At 37.8% G+C, this 20324-nt stretch overlaps 1 protein-coding gene across 5 annotated transcripts in view; it reads left to right on the top strand.

Annotated features, from left to right (window-relative positions):
- The window catches only part of SPAG6 (sperm associated antigen 6), a 52658-nt gene that overhangs the window by 6649 nt on the left and 25685 nt on the right, over positions 1 to 20324 (top strand). For all 5 annotated transcript variants that reach the window (XM_048295261.1, XM_048295254.1, XM_048295239.1 and 2 more), the window contains 5 exons: positions 4425 to 4591; positions 7979 to 8162; positions 14839 to 15044; positions 15900 to 16073; positions 18406 to 18558. In XM_048295261.1, coding sequence (XP_048151218.1) covers positions 4425 to 4591; positions 7979 to 8162; positions 14839 to 15044; positions 15900 to 16073; positions 18406 to 18558 — 884 coding nt within the window. The remainder of the gene's footprint in view (positions 1 to 4424; positions 4592 to 7978; positions 8163 to 14838; positions 15045 to 15899; positions 16074 to 18405; positions 18559 to 20324) is intronic.

Genomic DNA, 20324 nt, shown 5'->3' with positions numbered 1-20324 from the left:
ATGGCCAAGCAAAGATTGCTATCTCCAGAATAGTGACTGGTTTTTTACTACAGAAACTTAGAAGGAAAAAAATTGGAACCTGCTGCTGCCCTGAGTGATTTTTTTTGTTTGTTTGTTTTCCAGATAGGCAGCAGCCAGCACTCGCTTGCTAAAAGAAAGTGCATCAGGCCTGTGTGTAACAGCTCCACTTGAGAAGTGTGTGTTAAGAGTGATTCAGCTTCTAAAGTGTGTCATTCTTTGAAACAAATTTGAGTGGGAAACTGAGGATAGAAAGGGGAATCGTTCCTTGCCCAATGTCAGTCAAGGTTCTGTGATGCAAGAGAGAATATTTGGCAGTAATTCTCTGTTACTCAGTTTCTGAGTGCTAGTGGGAACTCTTCCAAAACAAATCTAGTCCAATAGTCTAAATGCCTTATTTTGTAGTTTACTTTCTGTGTGGTTGCTTTTGAACTAGAGTTAATGAATTTCCTACTTCTGTCACAACAGACTTATTTAGAAGAAGACCAAAGAGTTCTAAAGTTTTCCGCAACAAGACACTGCTACTCCCTGATCTGTATGGCCCTGTTCACTTGAGTGAATGGTCCAGATAAAAGGAAGTTGTTGGAAGGTTCTTGCCTATTTTCCTGGGCTAAGTAATGTTAAATACATTTGAAGTTAATTAAAAATGCTGATAGGGATCCTGGCTTGGACCTCTTTGGAGGAGTAGACTTTGCTGTAAACAGGATAGATGAAAGGAAGAGATCAAATAGAGGAGGTGACCAAATACAGCTGTGTCTGGAACAAAGAGCTGGGTTGGGCCCAGTGCAGGAAGGCCTTATCCTGTGTCAGGCACATCTGTCCTTTACAGCATTATGTTCAAAAGTCGTAGACGAAAAGGTTGGATATCTTGGCTTTCCTATAGTCTATAGTCCTATAGACTGTAGAATCTTTATGTAGCTGTTTTCACACTCTGAGAATGAATTCTTTTTTTCCTGAGTGCTGTAAAGAAAGAAATACTAGGTTTGCTGAAAATGCAAAAATGATGGCAATGGTGAAAACTACTCAAGCAGTTGGTCTTGCAGAGTAATTGGAGCTGATGGAAAGCATCTTGACACAGAGAAAGAAAGTGGTTTTAAGAGAAGGTGGAAAGTAGAGGTAAAAGCTTTTAATTATGTTCAATGCACAGGCATAGTTTAGGCCTATACACTTCTCTCAATTCTCAGTTAATTTGATGTCAATATAAGGCTTGTACAGCAACAGGAATTGATTTTTCGATGTCTTGTTTATCCAAAACTCTTTCCATTATAATTATTTGTACACTGTCTCTTCTTACATTCAAACATGACTTCAAGAAAATATAGTCTCCTTGAGGACCAGCACAGTTGCTATTATTTCTAAACCTGTTCTTTTTTTTTCTAACCCTCTTGTAGCATCTTGTGTCTTTCTTCAAACAGTAACTCCCATGTCATTTTTCATCTCTTTCCTCAGTATAAGTTGTACCAGCTAAAGTAATTCTCAGTAGAACATTTTGTGCTGATGCTTAAATGTCATCACCAAACTTTACATGTTTTATACTGTCATGAAACTAAAGGCATTGGTCATGGGGAGGCGTGCTGCTTGGGAGCATTTTCAGATTGAAGGCTTTTTAGGCTGTTCCAAAAGTGAAAGCTGTATCAGCTAATCTTGAAAATACAAATTAATTAACTCTCACATTTGGAACAACTTAAAGCATATATGTATGTAAACCTTGTTAAATGTGGTTTTACATTTTGCAGTGCCTAAGTGTGTCATAAAGGTCAGAAATGTGTCACGTGGTCTGGACCTAGCTCCCAGGTAAAGTGATTCTAGTCTGTTTAAATTTCACTGGATTCAAGATCATCAGAATTGAACTGTCTGATACATCCTAGTTTAATGTCCCAGCCATCAGGCTCTTCTCTTTTTTAGGGTCAGGGCACTGCATGCTGAAGTGCTCTGTTTCCTCTCCTTCAACTACTTGCAACAGCCTCTTTTATATCAGTAAAACTATTTTTCCCCCTCTATTTTTTTTTCTTTTTTATTTATTAAATAATCTTGTTTTCATATTATCTCAAGACAAGGGCTCAAATGTAATATCTGTACATTAAATATAAGTGAACTATTTCTAGGTGTTCCTGCTTCACTGAAATACCTTCAATCTAGACAGTAAGAACAGTGTGGGGTCCCCTTAGGAATTTCAGCAGCTATTTTACCATGCAACTGATGTTAGAGGGAAGGACAAGAAAATACCCTCCCACAGAGGGTGCAGATGACTGGCTAGAAAGTAACAGATGATACGTGGTGTTGGCCCCAGCTCATATGTTTGTTTTTACTTTTAATTTGTCATATAAAGTATTTAGGAGTTTTCGACATGAAGCATAACATGCTAACAACACCATACCTGCTATGGAGAGTTTGTGAGAAGATGTCAGTATAATGACCACATTCTGAAGTAGTGATTTCTGCAAAGTGCTAAATGAATTCACATTGATCTTACAATAGTGGAGGATCTATCTTCTGTCATTTGGTACACAGGAGGCCTCTTTCAGCTCCCAGTGGCTTTAACAGAAGGGTGAGGAGGCCCCAGCTATATTACAGACCTGTTTCCATAGGTTCATTTTACTTTTCTGCTTTTGTTATATGTCCCCCTGAAACCTATGTTATTTTGTCTTGCGAACATGCTGGGAGGCTGTACCTCTCATGACAGTGCAGCTTTTGTCTGGAGTATTGTCCTTCCTACAAATTTGTTAATAGATAGCATGGCCTCCATGGTTAGTTTTGTGTGTCCTCCTTCCCAGCCCCTTCAGAGCCACGTATAGATGATTTGGCTATTTTCTTCTTGCTGGGAGCAATTTGGTTTTGATGTAAAATAAAGGTGAGAATTTTACTGCTGCTCAACTTACTTTTTTTCTTTTTAGGGAAAGAAGTATGCTACAGCTGTAACTTGTTATAGCCTCCATCCCTTTGGACTATTCCTTGCTCTGAGGTCCTCAGCTTTTCCTTGTCATGGAGTGTCTGTTGAACACCTGGGTGTTTGTTACTTGCCATTAGGCAGTGATCCCCTGTTGTGGGACTGTCGCACCAAAAGGCCTTGTTCAGTGCTAATAACCATAGGAGCCCTTGAGAAGGGAAATCTTGCTTTCTTTCACTGTACTCAACTAGATTTTTATATTAGTAAAAAAATTTAGTGGAAAGGGCTGAGGAAGCTGATAGGAAGATACCTGTAGCTCTGAGTGTTCGCTGTTCTGTTGTAGCACAGCTCCGTTTTCAGAGACCACTGGTTTCTGGCTGAGGTATAAAGCTCCAAAGTATTAATTCATGCAGCTGGCTGCTACAGGGACAGCACATTTGTGGGATCACAATACAAGTAATTTTCCCTTCCCAGACCTTACAAATCACATTTTTAATGTAACCATTTGGATCTCATTTCTATCCCTACTGAAGAGTCTTAGTTTAACAGGAGGAGCTTCCACATACATATTGATCATCTTTGATCATCCTTGTTTCCTTTCACTGAACCTTTTTCAGTTCTACTCTAGTGGAAGGTATTAAATGTAGGATAGTGATGACCCCTGCCTTAGCCTCTACCCCTTTACAAATAATCATGAGCACTCTGTATACTTCTGTGGGTAAAGTTTCTTCTCTACTACTGAGCAAGAGCTGGAAACTCTCCATTCTAACAGGGAGATCTTTCTCCTGGTTGGTAGTAATCTCTTTGGGGTCCATTACTGCATATATGAGGTTGGAGTTGGGTTCCCTGCATGAGCTCCATTTCACTTTCCATTTTGTCATCCAGTCATTCAGTCTGTAGATGCTTACAGTTTCCCTTGCTGCTACTTTCACATTCTTTATGCTTAGCTGATAACACTGTGAACTCATCAGTGAAAACATATCATAAATAATAACATAATAAGAAAATCTACAAGTCTGCTATCTGGAGTGTAATATATTATGGATATTGGTCTTCAAATCAGTCATTGCTTATAACAGATGAAATGTAATTTGGTATAATTCAATGTAGAGGTTCTTCTGGCATGATGAACGAGGGACATGCCAATGTCTTCTCACCAGGATGTCCAGATGGAGTTTCCTGTGCACCCAGTAACACATGCATTTTATGTATGTTTGAATGTACCTTATTTTCTCATGTACTTTAAGATATATTTTATAGATATTTGTTTACACCTTATTTCTACATGTGAGTTTTTTTATGTTTCAGAATTGTTTTGTACCTATGAGAAATGGGCAGAAACATTGCTATATGTCAGCAGTGCTATCCAAGTGCCGACTTCATTTCAGAGGAGCACCTGGATTTCCTACATGTTCTTATTAGCTGGAAGAGTAATTTAATAGGTTTTTATGAATAAAGGCAAATGTTTACAAAAACTTCCGCTTACCAAATCAGCTTTTCTCTTCCTGCTGCAACTCAGGTGTAGTGTGTTTGCTGAGACCTCTTTTGCTGGATGTCGTCCCAAGTATTCGACAGACTACTGCCTTGGCTCTTGGGAGACTTGCTGATTATGACGTGGACCTGGCAGAGGCAGTTGTGAAGGCAGGCATTCTTCCACAGCTCATATGTGCATTGCCTGAGGAGAATGTAAGGCATGATTGTTCTTTTAAGTAGTATTTTTTTAAACTGTTAAACAGGGAAAGGAAAATCAGCGTCTGCTGTTATTCTAATAGGACATTAAATGTGCTGAAGTCAGAGCAGCATGTATGTTTGAACCTATGAGAGACCACTGTGTACTGTATGTCTAAGTCTGACTTCAATAAGCTTGACTTTAAAATATCATATTACTGTTTAATGCACTATAGGAAATGCATTCATTGCACTGTAACGTTTTTAAAATGTTGAGTGATGCTTTGTAAAAGGTCCCTTTTCAAAAAGGAGACAGTTTGGAAGCTGTGGTGATAATTGACTAGGTTTTGTCAATAATACCAGACACTTGTAAAATACATATAAAAAACCTGAGCTTCTGTAATGAAATACCTAATATCCCCAAACATAGGCTGTTGGAAATCTGTAGCATGAGAAATAACAAACCTCTGACACAGGAAAATATACTGAAAGGTTTTCGTCTTCATATTTGTCAAAACCAAACAAGTACAGTCACAATTGCAATGCAAATAAATCTGTTGGTCTCTTTCACCCCCTTCCTCACATTTTTCTTCCAGCTCTGTGTCTCTTTCAGCTTTGATTTTTCCAATGATGCTAACCTAGATTAACAGAAATACTTTCAACTAGGGTTCCTAACAGCTGGAAAGTGACAGCTGAAGTCTTAAGTGTACTGATATCACAACCATACTTATGTTGCAGCTTTGATTTAGGAAAAGTAGGTTTTCAATGGAAATATAATTTGGAAAACTATATATTTTCATTTTCAATCTTTTGAGAAAAATGAAGATGTAAATGTACTCATTGCATACTTTTTGTATATATAGAATCATTGCCTATACAATTAAAATTGAAAAAGAAAAAGCTAAAGAAAAACTATGATGGCAAGATGGTGGTATAGTATGAAAAGAAAGTAAAGATTTTAATTAGACAAGGTTATAAGCATTTTGGTTATTTTATTTCTCTTTTTAAGGGAAGACGTGGAACAAAAATCTACCCTCCATTGGTTTGGAAACTACCCCCTGCTACAACTTGCAACCCTCACTAAATTAGCTTGAGTACCCTGAGATAGCTGTAATTAGGGGAAACAGCAGCAAGACTTGTGTGAGGTCATGGAAAGCCTACTATGCCTTGTGACTGAGGGCAAGTGAAGGAAACTCATCCAGTTCATGCAGAGTTTAGCAAGCAGTTTGTCACTTCCCACTGGCAAAAAAAACCTTTTCCATTCCACTCACTCTTAGTGTATCATCATCTATATTTAAGGATGAGATTCTCTGAGCACACAGTGAATACTATTTCTGCTGATTTATGGGGAACAGTCACAGGGTAACATCCCAGATCAATGTTTTATCAATTAAACGGGGCAAACCTTGGTTTTACAGTGTGTTCTGACTGTGCGTGTGAATACGGTTTGTTTGTAAATAATATGTTTTGAATAATGAAAACAAAGAAGTGTTTTTCTTTGCCAGGAGCATAATTACTGAACAGAAACAACATACCCATATTTGTACAGACATAGACTTATGCAAACAACTATGGCCCCATCGAGTTCAGCAAAACTTACAGTAACTTACATTATCTAGGGATTTGACCATTTGTCTGTAGTGTTTCCCTTAACTTCTGTTCCCCCTAAATGAGGTTTAATGCTTTGCTTGTAAATTATGTTTAATGTACCTGCTTGTAGGCCTTAACTTAGAAGACTGGACTTTTGCCATTAAGGAATTATATCAGTACTGGTAAACTAAGGAAGGTAAGGGCATGTGTTGGAAGATGACTGTGCTTGTTAATCAGTAGCATGCTCTCTGATGTGGTTTTAGCCAATGCCAGCCATGAAACTACTCAACAATGCTTGGACGTGGTTTAAGGCACAAGGCAGGGACAGTTTCCAGTAGAATAGATGAGGCCATTGTGCTTTGAGGAAACAGGAGTTTAGGTGGATGGATGTGTTATGCTGTGTCACCTTCCTTTAGGGCCAGGGTACATTTTACTGCCTGGGGGGCCATTGCAGGTACTGCTCTGTTGCCATATTTTAGTGCTTCAGTCAGACTTTTGAAGGTGTTTGGGTACCTTACAGGATACACAAAAGCACTCACATGGTTCTTTGTTTTTCTGGACTTGATTCAGAGGGAATGTGGCCTTTGCATTGTTTACATTTTGGGTACCTTGACAGTAGAAAGTAAACTGCCAAGGCTCCCTGTGCAGAGCAGGGGAGAATCAAGCATCTTGGGATGAGATCAAAGCCAGCTGGCATATGGAGAGAGAGTCCTCTAGAGCTTGCCCATAGGGATGATCTGTCAGTACCCAGGCTGGAGGGTATGCTCCAGACACATAGACACAGCAGCAGGTTACTTGTGTCCCCATGAATCTTGTCCTTCATGAGGGAGGGAAACTGTCACAACATGGTTTTTCTCTGGCCAGAGTACTTTAACTGGGCTCTGGATTTTGAAAATGTAAGGCAGTAGAGGAAACTTAATCTTCAGCTTCCATATCCTAATGGCAGTTATAAAACTGCAGGAGGAGACTGAAATGTGACTTCTTTACAGGAGGACTTAACTGTGCTTTTAGAAGAAATCACTGCTGCAGTTTATGTGGAAGCCCCATGATGTGTGCAGGGTCATGTGTTATATGTACATGCTGAAAACATGTATTTGGTCCAGCACTGAGGGAGATGGGTAGAATTGAGACAAGAGCTTAGACTTTGCTTGCTCTTACGACAGAAGGGCCAAGATGCTTAGTCTTGTTCAAAGTGAGATTTTGTCTGGACACATGCAGGAGTAAAATTGCAGGTCAAAATGGAGGGTTATTCAATATTGGATGTTGGTGGGATGGGTTTTCAGTATCCTAGCTGTATTTAGGCATTTCAGGATTCAGATCCTGAACTCTTTTATTGTATCTAATTCTCTCTGTGTCAGTTTCCTGTTTGCAAATGTAAGTAGTGTTTTCTCATAGAGATGTTGTGAGGGTATCTGTATTAAAAAGTGTAAAACCTTGCAAATGTTACAGATGGGTAGAATTATTTTAGGAGCTTGCCCTGCATAACCTGTGTAATCTGGTGAAATATGTTAAGAGTTATTGTTTTTGCAGCTCTTGTTGTTCACTACTCACTTAAACAGACTTACCTAGACTACTGTCTTTTCCCCTCTTAGCTCTCTCATTTTTTTTCTGTTCATTTATGCACTTACTGCAGATTTTATATCATGAGCTGTCCCAAAGAACTGTAGCTTCATTGTTTGTGTGATGTCTAGTGGTCCTGATTTGGATCTGTATAAGATATTGCTTCTACTGAAAAAGTCTAATTTAGGCATGTCTGTACTATATTATGCTTTGAACTTCTCAATGTTAGTGAATGTTTGTTTCTGATTTGTCTAGCGTTACTACAAGAGAACAGCTGCATTTGTGCTAAGAGCAATTGCTAAACATTCTCCTCAGCTAGCTCAGGCAATAGTTCAATGTGGAGCACTGGAAATGCTGGTGATTTGCTTGGAAGATTTTGACCCTGGAGTCAAAGAAGGTGCATCTTGGGCATTTGGGTATATTGCCCGACACAATCCAGGTAACAAGTTTCACGTGTGTTATCTTTGAGCTTAATGTTATGTGATAATTAAAATAAATTGCATTATTTTGGTAAATAGAACAAGATGCTTTTTCTTCTCTACTGTTGCAAAGTTTTAAATTTGGGATAAAACCCTAGTGTAACTGTACCATTCCAACAATGCTGTACCTTTTTGTGGGAAACTGGCATACCTGACACCAGCAGTGCCCAGTTATGAGAGGTGCTTTAAGAGGAGATTGGGAGTAGGGCCTGTGGCCTGGAAAGGACACTCTGCTTTGTTCCTCTTCATGAAGAGATTTCTGAATCTTTATATATTGTTTAAATGTTACTGCAGAACCAAATTTCTTTTGCTTGACATTAGTTCTTGTTTTATATACATAGTTGAATGGAGAAGGTTAGGGAGAAGCAAGTTTCATTCAGCTTACAGCAGTGTCTACAGGATAAATAGGCCAAATTTATTGCACTGACTGTTATCATTAGCCAGTGGACCACACTGCTCTCTGAGAGTCAGGAATAGATCCTAGGAATGCAATACTGAGCAGTTCACTGCTGTCTCACAGGCAGTTGTATAACTCACTGGTGGTGTCATGTTCCTATTTAAAAGCTGATCCACGTGGTTGATAGTTCTTTTACCAGCTATTTATATAGTTCAAGTAAAAGTTTAGACTGTGAATGAAAGTACTGAGGGAAGAAACTGCTAGCTGGAAGGGGTGGGAGAAATGGTTAGTGTTCATATTGTTTAAACTAATTTTAGGATCATAACATTAACTCATGGTTTTATATTTGGTTTTGGCTCTAAAATGTACATAGACTGATTTTGGAAGTGATTTTCTTTGTTTTTTAATCAATACAGTGTGTTGGACTGGAGAAGGCATGGGAGATTCCCCTCTTCCCACTTAGAGGGTTAGCTTTCTGGGACAGTCTCCAAAGTTGTTAGCACCTTTCTAACAGACTGCATTTTCTGGGGAACAAATTAATTATTGGGAGACCTCTCTGGTAAAGATCTTTTATCTTTTGGTCATCAGGATTGAATTCCACCCTTGTGGAAAATAATTGTTTGTTCCATCTGAAAGATATTTATCTAAATATCAAAAGCATTCATTTGTATAAATCTGTGTAGTGTGTGTGTGTGTGTGTTACTCTTAACATGAACATTTCTGCAGTTTTGTTATGTCAGTAAATCAATATTGACTCACTTCAATTGCCCTTCATGCTATTCACTGCATGAATGCTGACTGAGCTTTAGGGTGATCCAGTTCACTCTGTGGCAGCCTTGTCTGCAAAGATGGAGGTGATGTGGGGGTATTGAAGACAACAAATTCCTTGTACAAATTTTTATTCCATGGTTATGAATAATTTATTCACTGATGGTGAATGGGTGCATACGTTATGTCAATTTACAACGACAATAAGAACAGCGTCCTCAGAAATTAAGTTGAAATTGTGAGTGCTACCAAGCTGCAAGCATCAGGACATAGATCAGTAGATGTAATCAGTAAAAAACCCCGAATGCCAACAAAAACCCACCAAAAGATCCCTGAAAAAATTGCCTGGGTACAGCCAATTTAGGGGATTTACCTGCCTCTATAACACAGTCACAGTATGTCTCTAAAATGATTATTGAAAGTAGAGGAGTTATACTGTGCATGATATGTTTCTTACACTGCTACAAGCATGCCTTTGCAACAGGATATTGTTGGAGATGGGATACAGAGATAGAGAAATGGGATACAGAGACTTTTTCTTATCAATAGCTGGTGTTTACTGTTCGTGAAACTCTGGATTAGACTGACATGCTCCTGATGACCAAATTTGGCAGTTATGATTTTCTGTCATTGACTGTCTGTGGACACATAATGCAGCTTTAAAAATAGAGCTGGGTGCGAAATGGTTTCCCCCAGCCACAAAAGGTTTTTCAGTTTCAAAAATTGTTACAGTTCCGAACTGGGACAATATTAAGACAAGAATTTTTCTCTCTCCTGACAAGGTTGAGGAGTAGGGAGATTTGTTTGCCCCAGCAAGAAAAGTTCAATAATTAGGGCATATCTCTGGGGTTAAAGTCCTGATCTGTTTTAGGCAGGATGTGAACTTCTGTCTTTATGAGTGCAATCAAAGGCTCTCGGCATTCACCAATAACTTCAATGGTGAGGGTCTCTCTCTCTGCTTTTTATCAGAAATGCATCCATGACCTACTAAAACTACTGTCTAAGAGCTGCAGTGTATGTTCCCCTGAAAAGGCTTCAATTTTGAGAAATCTAGGCTTTTTTTTTTTCTCCCCCTCTGATGAAAACATTCTCTGGTTAGCAAGTTCTGTACTGACTTCATATAAAAATCTCTTAAAATGCAGTTCTTATGTGAACAGATATCTCCAGAAGGCCTGTGAGATTTTAGGTCAAGACAAATGTCTCATGAGGTTTTAAGGCACTAGAAATCTTGCCCGGTCAGATTCCAAAATTTAGGCAGTTCTGCTCTTTCTTTCCCTTTGAGCTGAATTTCAGATACTGATCTCACTCCAAAGTGTACAAACCAATGTGCTGTGATTTTGCTATTCATTATTTGTACTATTTGTGTTTAAACAGAAATGTAGGGTGTTTCAAATACCATAAATACCATCAGGTCCATGAAAAGTATTTTGTAACATTTTACTTATACCATATTCAGTTACTTTTAAAGTGCAAAGTTCTTTTCTTTGAAGTATGCAAATAATTTGGCTTTCCATTTTATTAGTCTACATTAAAGGTGTAACTTATTGATTGTCTCATACCTGCTTCAGTATACTGTAAATTGATGGGAAAACAAAAATAAACAACACCATTCATACTGAAGCATATTGCTAAGAGCAGAGTTTTGCTCATTTTCTGTCATACAGTGGATCATAGCTCAGCTTGGAAGGGATCTTGGGAGATCTCTAGTCCAGCTTCCTCCTCAAAGCAGCATCAGCTACTAGAACGGGTTTTTCAGCTCTTCAGTCATTTGAGTCTAACCTCCATTCTCATTATGAAAGGTTTTCCCACTGATTCCAGTGGAATCTTTAGCACTGTGGTTGTAGTGGCCTGCATAAACCTCTGATTTTGAAGTGCAGCCTTTGGGCTACTTGTGGGAATTAGAGTTTTTCTATGTGGCCATAAAATGACCACACAGTCCTCAGAAAAATACAGTATTGGTGGTTGTTTTGGTCAAAACCTGTTGTTTCCTGTGGATGCACCTGCTACCACAGCAAGGTCTGTTTGAGAACTCTGGTCTGAACTGAAACTTGCATTTCCTTCCAACTGCTGCTGCTCTACTATGTGGATATAATATCGTATATTGTCAATACAATATTGAGCTGATTTTCTTTCTCTGGTGACAACCTGCATGTTCGCTTTCTCACCTTCATCTTTTTTCCCTCATCTGTTTTTTTTTTCTGTACTATTATTGCCAACATGTTAATGTTAGTGGGGTTTTTTTTAACACCTTAAACTAATTTAGATAATCCTGTAAGACTTCCCATTGTTTTCAGTGGGTATGTAGGTAGGATGTTGACTCCACTTTGTTTGCTTTCCACTCTTCCTGATCATGTAAACTCATGACGAGGCTTCAGACGAGGCTTCAACTTAGAATTAATGTCTTCGTCCCTGATGAGTACTTTTATATTAACACAAACCAGCGCAACTCTAGTACAACTTCTAGTTGAACTGGTGGCATCTCAGAGTCCAAAATCTGTCTTTATTAGTCTTTCTTCTACATTCATTTGAGTCTTGTCTGCAGTCTCTCCACTTGCTAAAATCTTCCTCATGTAGATCTGGGTGAAAGTGATTAATTTATGGTCAGTTTTGAGCCATAGTTTTCTTGTCTCTGAACATATAGAGTTAGGTTTCCTACTTCCACTCACATAGGGAGAAGTTCAGCTTTACCATCATGTACTCAGACAAGTTCCTTGAGTTGTACCCCAATGTGAGTTCCAAGCCTGTAGTTTTCATAACCTTCTGTGGAATTAAATGAGGTTCATACATTAGCTTTTCTCTGCTGTCGTTATCCTCTGCAGCTGTGGGTCTTGTCTTTGCCCTTACAATACAGCCTTGGCGTAGTATTTGGAAGAGTCTTTGTGATTTGTTCCAGTTATTTTAATTTTTTCTGACTGAATATTTGGTTTTAAAAATTTCTTCTTGACAAGTTTATTTTCTCCTCTAACTCCTTCTCAGTCTTAATTTTTTCCCACCTCTGTGTTTCTAGTTGAATGGCAAAGTTTCATGAATCCTTTGGTGTATAGTCAGCATTAAAGATATTCTACCAATATCTAGGAAGATTAATTGACCCTTTCCTTGCGGGGGAAAAGAAAAAGAATTACAATTTATAATAGAATCATTAATACTTAGAATTGTAATTTTGCACTGAATTTGCAGGGAAACATGATGGGAAGTACTGTATTTCCTTTCTTCCCTGCCTAAGCTTTTCTGTTTTTCTGACAGTCCATTTACGACTTGTCTGTCTTGACACATGGTCCAGCGCTCCATGTGGTAAGTTATTAGCCATGAACTTTATAAACACCACTGGAAGAAAAACCGTTTAATTACTCATGACCAACAGTAGCCATCAGTATTTAAATGATATCAGACTTCTAATATCAAGAGCTGATCTAAATGGAATCAGATTTAGTTTGCTCTTTTGAAATAACTTTCATGGTTGCTTTTGCATGCCTGAGTGTAGCTGTGACCTGGAAGTATTGCTCTTTCTCTCCCTGCTTGAACTTCATGATTTTAGCTCATAAGACATCAAAGAAGCCCATTCTTCTAGCACTGTGTCCCTCTTGACATCAGATTCCTGATACTAGCATTTCCCAGCAGACTGTGGCCAATGGAGTTGGTTGGTCTGAAGTTCTGAGGCACAATCAGATGGGTTGGTCTAGACTGTTGGTCAGTAGATCACCAAGTATTCCACTTGGTCAGTGTACAGCAACAAAGCATAATCTGAAGAAACTGAGCGTGGCTTTTTCCACAAAAAGCTGACTGTAGCTCATAGCACTTATATTGATTAGCTCGTTTCCAGATTCGTTTTTACATACATTTCAGGTACATTTCGCTTCGAGTTTGTAAAACTGAAGGTACAGCATTTGAGTTTTGTTGAAATCTTATGATCTGAGTGTATTTTGAGGATGCATGCGATACATTTTCAGTCAAATAGTTATTTGAAAAATGAACTTTGTAGAGTTAATTTTACAGATTCACAGAATGTTCTGAATTGGAAGGGACCCACAAGGATCATCAAGTCCTACTCTTAAGTAAATGGCCTTTACAGGGGTTGAACCCACATCTTTGCTGTTATTGGCACCACACTCTAGCTAACTAAGCTAATTTCAGGGTATTGTATTAGTTTAAAAATTGCTGCTATATTTAATATTTTTGATGTAATATTTACTTTTTCTTTAAAATATTGTATCATAAAATAACATACAGTGTAAATATTTGACTTATCACATGTATTGCAGTGTGTGGCTATAACTCACTAATTGAAAACAAATCTGGTCTGGAACATTATTTGGATATTAACAACATAATGATGACATGACTTACAGATTTCATGAAAAACTATATTAGTCTATGTATATTTAATGAAGTATGCTGTATTTTTCTTAGTATGAAAATCTCTTTATGGATGGACTATAAATCAAAAGCTAAGTTAGAGTCTTGAAATACAACAGCCATATGTTGCCATGGTACTGTAAGTCAAGATAAATGTTAAAGATAATAATGGATATGCATAATAAGGTGTAGCAAAACTGAACGAAGAACCTAATAGATTATTGAATCCCCTATGGTTTTTACCATTTTTTCAACACTATTTTAAAATAGCACAGCTTGGTTATAATATAAATTTTGCTTCTGATATCCAGTAATTCTCATTTTAGGACTGTGATTAATGCTGCATACACAGAGAGAGCTAATGAATTTCTAATAGTGTAATTTTTGTCCATGTCAGCTAATCACATGCTCAGATTTTTTTTTTTTTTTGTTTAAGGTGCAGTTAGTTAAAGATGTTGTGCTAATCTCAGACACACAATATCACTGATGATATTTCTCATTTGTCTAATTGTGTATGATAACATTTTCTTGTCATTAAGATATAAGTTCTGTCTCATCCTGTGTATGGTAGCAAAGACTAGTTTTGATCAGCAAGTTCCATTTTTCCAGTATTTTATGTAAGATAAATATTTTATGTATGTTTTTTGTATTTTTGTTTTTGGCATTTGATCTATGCTAATATCTGCTTATCATTTGAAGAGGGTAAAATGCTCTCTAATTAGCTGGTTGGTAAAATTTTGGTACTTTGGCTTTCTGTGTTGTTGTTAGCCATGCATAAAATGCTTTCCTATTGATCAGTGTAGAATAGCCAGGGTTTAAACAGCTGACATCTGCTTACTTTAAAAAAAGAAAAAGAAAACAGAATAACAAACCATTTCAGCCTAATCTACCTCAAATGTGTGCATGTAAATGGGGGTCCATCTATTGACCTGCATTCTTTTCAGTTGTGGATTGGTCCACACGGTTTATGAAACCAGGAGGGCTGATTTGAAATGCAGATGTCGAGACAGTGAACTACACCCTCCCCTTTTTCCTTTGCTGTATCTGTCAGGGTGAAAAATGGCTTGCACAAGGGTCAGTCACCCATACTCACTTAATTACTTTCCTTGGACCTACAGAACTGTCACAAGCTGTGGTGGATGCAGGCGCTGTTCCTCTTTTAGTGCTCTGTATCCAGGAGCCAGAAATTGCTTTGAAAAGGATTGCTGCTTCAACTCTCAGTGATATTTCAAAGCATTCTCCAGAGTTAGCACAGACAGTAGTGGATGCAGGAGCTATCGCTCACTTAGCTCAGATGATCCCGAACCCTGATGCTAAACTGAAGGTACATTTAATTTTTTTTTATCTCCATTATACCAGTCATTACTTGAGATTGAATCAAAGACACAGATGTGCATATTTATTTAGAAGCTCTGGGTTTGGGTGTTAACAAAATGTAACTATGTAGTTAGTGACAAAGAGTTCTGAACATATTTACAAATTTAGCTACTCGTTATAAACTGCAGCTCTATGAGGAACAGCTAAACTAATCTTTAAAGTGAATAGTATGGGTTTTTTTAAGAAATATGTAGTATATGAAGAATGCAACAGATACTTTCAATAGATAAAATTGGCACATTTCAGTTACAAAAAAGGTTTTGCATACTAAAGATTATACAATAAGCCTGTTAATAGTGAACTTATTATTGTTTTAGAATGTACTATCTGATGTGAATAGCTGTTGTCAAAGGTTTAATCACTAGCGTTTAATTGACAAAAAAATTGTTTCTTGTAAGTTTTCTGTCTTGCTCTAACAAACAGAAGACAACATAAAAATGCCACAAAAATTTCTTAATATAAGATCTGACAGATCCAATTTATGCAAATAAAAATACTTTCTATAGATTTTACTAAATTTTAAATTACAGTTTTAAATGGTGTGTTTTTATTGGTTTGTATTTTTTAATACATACAAGCTTGAATGGGGTAAAACAAAAGAGAAACTTTTATTCAGGAACCAGCGAATGTTCTGTGCCATTATATTTGTCCATGAATTGACTCAGTGAATTGTGAAATAGCTGTAATTGTTTTCCCTATCCTTCTTTGTTTTCCTTGATGCAATAGATTTTTGTGTGCAGGGGGAGTGTGTGTTGTGGGATGTTTGTATACTATTGATTTTATAACAATTTTTATTTACTAGCGTCAGGTGCTGTCAGCTCTAAGCCAGATAGCAAAGCATTCAGTGGATCTTGCAGAGTTGGTGGTTGAAGCAGAAATTTTCCCAGTTGTGCTCACATGCCTGAAGGATTCAGATGAATATGTCAAGAAAAATGGTGCGACTTTAATTAGAGAGATAGCAAAGCATACGCCTGAGGTAAAACCTTGAAAATGCAAATACAAGGTCATATCATTAGATTTTACACTTTAAATAAAATACAAGATTATTCTGTCATTTGCTTTTCGAAAGGGAGGGCAAATAGCTGTTTGGCATGTTCATTGGAAAATATGGAAATGCTTGCTGATATTATGAGATGTGTATTGAATATGAATTGGGTTAGGAAACTGGGAGTCATAAAATGTATACCTAGCTACTTCATTCTATGAGATATCAGCACAGAGAGGGAGTTCTAGGCTGACAGTACTGTCAGTCCTAGATATTAAAAATATTATGAGAAAAGCCTCACAGAAGTCATGATACCAGCTAATAAATTGCAAGATCATGCTTTAACAATAATAGATGGTGTGTGTCTTTTTAAAAATCTTCAGGGGTACTGGGATCATGTTTTAATTATTTTTCCAATGACAGCGCAGGTCAAAAATTCTCTTTATTTATTATTAACTTGATGGTAACTTGAGTTTGTAATTTGAGCATTTAGAGTGTTTTTGCCTATAGGAAGGTGGGGATGTTTGGCAAAGCCAATACAAAATAAATAGGAAAACCGTATGATTATAACTATGTTAATCTGCCAGACCACAGAGATAATTAAAAGGCTCTTAATATGACTTTGGAATGAAATATAAGCCGTGTATTTGTGGAACACACTAATGCTGAGCATAGTCATTTCAAAATCATGGTACTAACTTAACAACTGAGTAGTGTTTAAACATGAATGTTGTGCAGTTTTTTCAGCCTGCCACTCTTTAAACTGGTGATAAAAGTTTACAGTCTTGGCACATTTCCTGCTTTCTCTCTGTACCTCATGGGCAATGCAACTTCACTTCCTCAAAGAAGTGAAGAAATTATCATTATCAAAGGGCGCCCTAGAGTCAGAAGCCAGAGAGGTAAAGTCAGAAGAGCTGCTAGCACCAGATCCTCCATGCAAGAGGAACTGGCCGTGCTAGCAGCTCTCCGAAGGAGCAGTAGGAAGGATCTTGGTGACTCCCAATGGAAGGTCACAGTCTGTGTCTGACTTCAGAGTGACAGAGATGACTGTCCATCTCTGGGCAGCTCTATTCAAGCAACACGTGTTGCAGCGGAGACAGGCTGGCAAATGATATTTCTAGAGGACTTGGCTGTCAGTTGAGACTCATGGCTTCTCAATCTTGGCTCTCTATCTGCAAATGCAGTAAAATTCCCGTGAAGGTCAGCATCAGAGGGACTTAGAGCGAGCGCTGAGGGACGCGGCAGGAGCTCTGCACATGCAGGTGCACATGGCTGTGTCCGGACGTAGGACTTGGTTGCCACGGGCTGTAATTCACAATCATGTGAACAGATTTTCCTAAGTAATAACTGAAAATTTAATCTGGCTGTTTCATGAAGAAAACAATCCCCTTTTAAAGGCTCTAAGACAAAGGTGGATTTCATATTTATAGAAATCAACTGGATTGGGAATTCACGTGCCTCAGTTTTGTTAATTTAATTTTGACTTTTAAGAACATGTACCTTTTGCTTTGGAATCTGTAGGGAGAATGGGATATACCTAAAAATGTGGAAGAAAATAATAATAATACTAAGAAATAATTTTAATTTCTATGCATTATTGATATCATACATATTCTACTGCTGTCCCTCAACTGACGTGAGAAGTTTCCTTTTGGAAAAAACCCATGTTGCATAGCTTACAAGCATGGCTGTGTAATTTGGCATTCTGGGGCAGACTCCATTGCCCATCAAGTGTGTTTCCTAGACACTTCCCTCAGAGCATGCTAACATGGCGGAGTGGTGCAGCCTAAGTCGGTTTTGCACATCCAGAATAGTTGTTCTTGGCTTCATGCCTCTGTGTGAGGATCCACAAAGGATTTTATGTCACAGAGGTAATTTAGAATGCAGGTAAGAGGAGGAATGGGCCTTTCCCTCTGTTCCTGCACAGAACATAGGATGTTAGCTTGGGAATGAGGGAGCACTAGGATGAAACAGTATCTGGCTCAGTAGGTGCATCTTCAAGATCATTTTTGATAGGCTGTCATTTGCACATTCTCTGGCGTGTGATGATGGAGTTGAGAATATGTCATTCAATGTTATACAGAATCAAGAGTTCAGAACCCTGATTTCCTTGAAGTAAAGTCATTCAAAAACACAGTGGCAAATTAGCTTCATTCTGAAAACTTCATGCTGCACTTAGTTCGCAACAGTCTGTATGATACATTGCTCTTATTCTATCTTTATTTTGTAAATCAGCAGCGATACATTAAAAGACTACTCTGATGTAGTACTTTATGCCTGTTGATACTTCACAGTATCTAATCTCTTCTGTTTATCTTTTCAGCTTTCACAGCTTATAGTAAATTCAGGCGGAGTTGCTGCTGTGATTGATTGTATTGGCAGCTGCAGAGGGACTGTCAGACTGCCTGGCATCATGACACTTGGTTATGTGGCGGCTCATTCGGAGAACCTGTCAATGGCAGTGATTGTCTCCAAGGTTAGCTATCACTTTGTTGTCTTCGTATGGTTTTTCAGCAGTATTCTGTGGTACAGATACAAATTAACATAGGCAGAGAATGTATTTTGTGACAGGATTATATACTTGCTCTTGATGAATGCACTTTCTCCTCGTATTGCTGCTTGCTATGAGTGAAATTATGTGGTAACCTGATAACAGGGTGTCTTTATGGTGTTGAACCTTTTACAAAATACCCTAGTTGGTACTACAGTGCATGATTTTTCTGTGTTGCAATTGCATGGGTACAGAAAATAAGACACTGAATTTCTGTAGTCTGCTTCCCCTTAAAATGTGTATTTGTGGCTACATCAAAACCTTCTTTGAAACAACTATGTTTAATGGCATGTTCTTCATTGTACTAGCATGACTCTGCTAGTACTGCTAGAGTATCTTGCAACAGCAGTCTTCAGACTTGAAAAGACCTCAGTTTCTAATGTAGTGTGGTTTGATTCAGTTGTGCAAGTGACATTTCAAATGAGTAAAATTAAACATTTAAACATTTTCAGGTTTAAATAAATTCTGCTGGGCAATGATATTGGAGAGGGAGAATTTGCAATGTTTGTAATAGGTGAAGTTAGTGCCTGGCATAGTAGTCTGATGTGAGTAATGCTAACTAATGACAGAAGGAAGGAAATTATTTCACAAACATTTTTGACCCATTTTCACACTATGTCAGTCATTTAAAATATACTGTATAAGTGGAAACAACAAAACAATATAAACAGAGGAACGGAAGTGTCTTCTAGTAGAAATGCAAGTTGAAAAATGACAGGTGCTACCACATAACGTAATATAGTATGCAAGGAAAGTAGGAGTGATCAAAAAAATGCTCCTCTGTATTTTAAAACTAAAGAAATAGATGCTTTTTTCTTTCCCTCTCTGGAGGCCCTTCTTCTCTGGATGTGTCTGTCTTTCCACTTTCAGGGATGCCTAGAGCAAATACGCTCCTCCTGTTGAGTGTTTTAAGTGGGATGAAACCAGGATTAAGTTCTAGAAGAAGCCCCTAAGTGTTAAATTTTTGAAGAGTAATAGTGATTCCTGTAATAACTGAGTGGAACTGCCATGAGAGCTGCTATAGGGATCTGGGCAAACTTTGGTGAAATTAAATATGTTAATGAATGATCCACAAAAGAAATAATAATAAACCTGAATAAACCCAAAACCCATTAAAAAAAACTGCTTCAGAGGAAGCTAAGCTTGTGGAGCAGTTCATAGTGCTGAGGACAGGGCTTGGTAATCTGGAACCATAACCACATGCAGTTAGACGCTGATGATGTTATGATGTAAAGTGATAGCTCCATTCCATGGTACTCTAACCTAGAAAGGATGAATTTTGAACAATGATTTTTGGAATCATACTGGACAAACACTTCATTGTGGTCTTCTGCTGTAATGCAGTGGCAAAAAAACCTGCAACAATTTAGTCCTTTGTGGTATGAAAGAATAGAAGATGAAGCATTATTGGAAAAGAGAAGTTAATCTATCAGTGGTAGTAATATATATAGTTCTACTGTCTGTATTTGAAAAGGCTCTTGGGAAAAAAAACCAAAACAACAAAGCAGAGAACTGTGCAGAAAAGACTAAAGAAGGATTCATGGGATGGAGAAAAAGGTTTTTGGGATAAAGGTTTAGTAGCCTTGCCTTACATAAAGTAGCATGAAATGTTTCCTATTGGAGTGTTTTGGCATAAAATACCAGCTGCTAAGTAGTTGTTGAGAAAGTATAAAGACCCTGAACCAGAACAA

This window comes from Corvus hawaiiensis, chromosome 1 (assembly GCF_020740725.1).
Source record: "Corvus hawaiiensis isolate bCorHaw1 chromosome 1, bCorHaw1.pri.cur, whole genome shotgun sequence".
NCBI lineage: Eukaryota > Metazoa > Chordata > Aves > Passeriformes > Corvidae > Corvus > Corvus hawaiiensis.
Note: the sequence above shows the minus strand (reverse complement) of the source record. Positions and strands in the feature narration are given on the sequence as shown.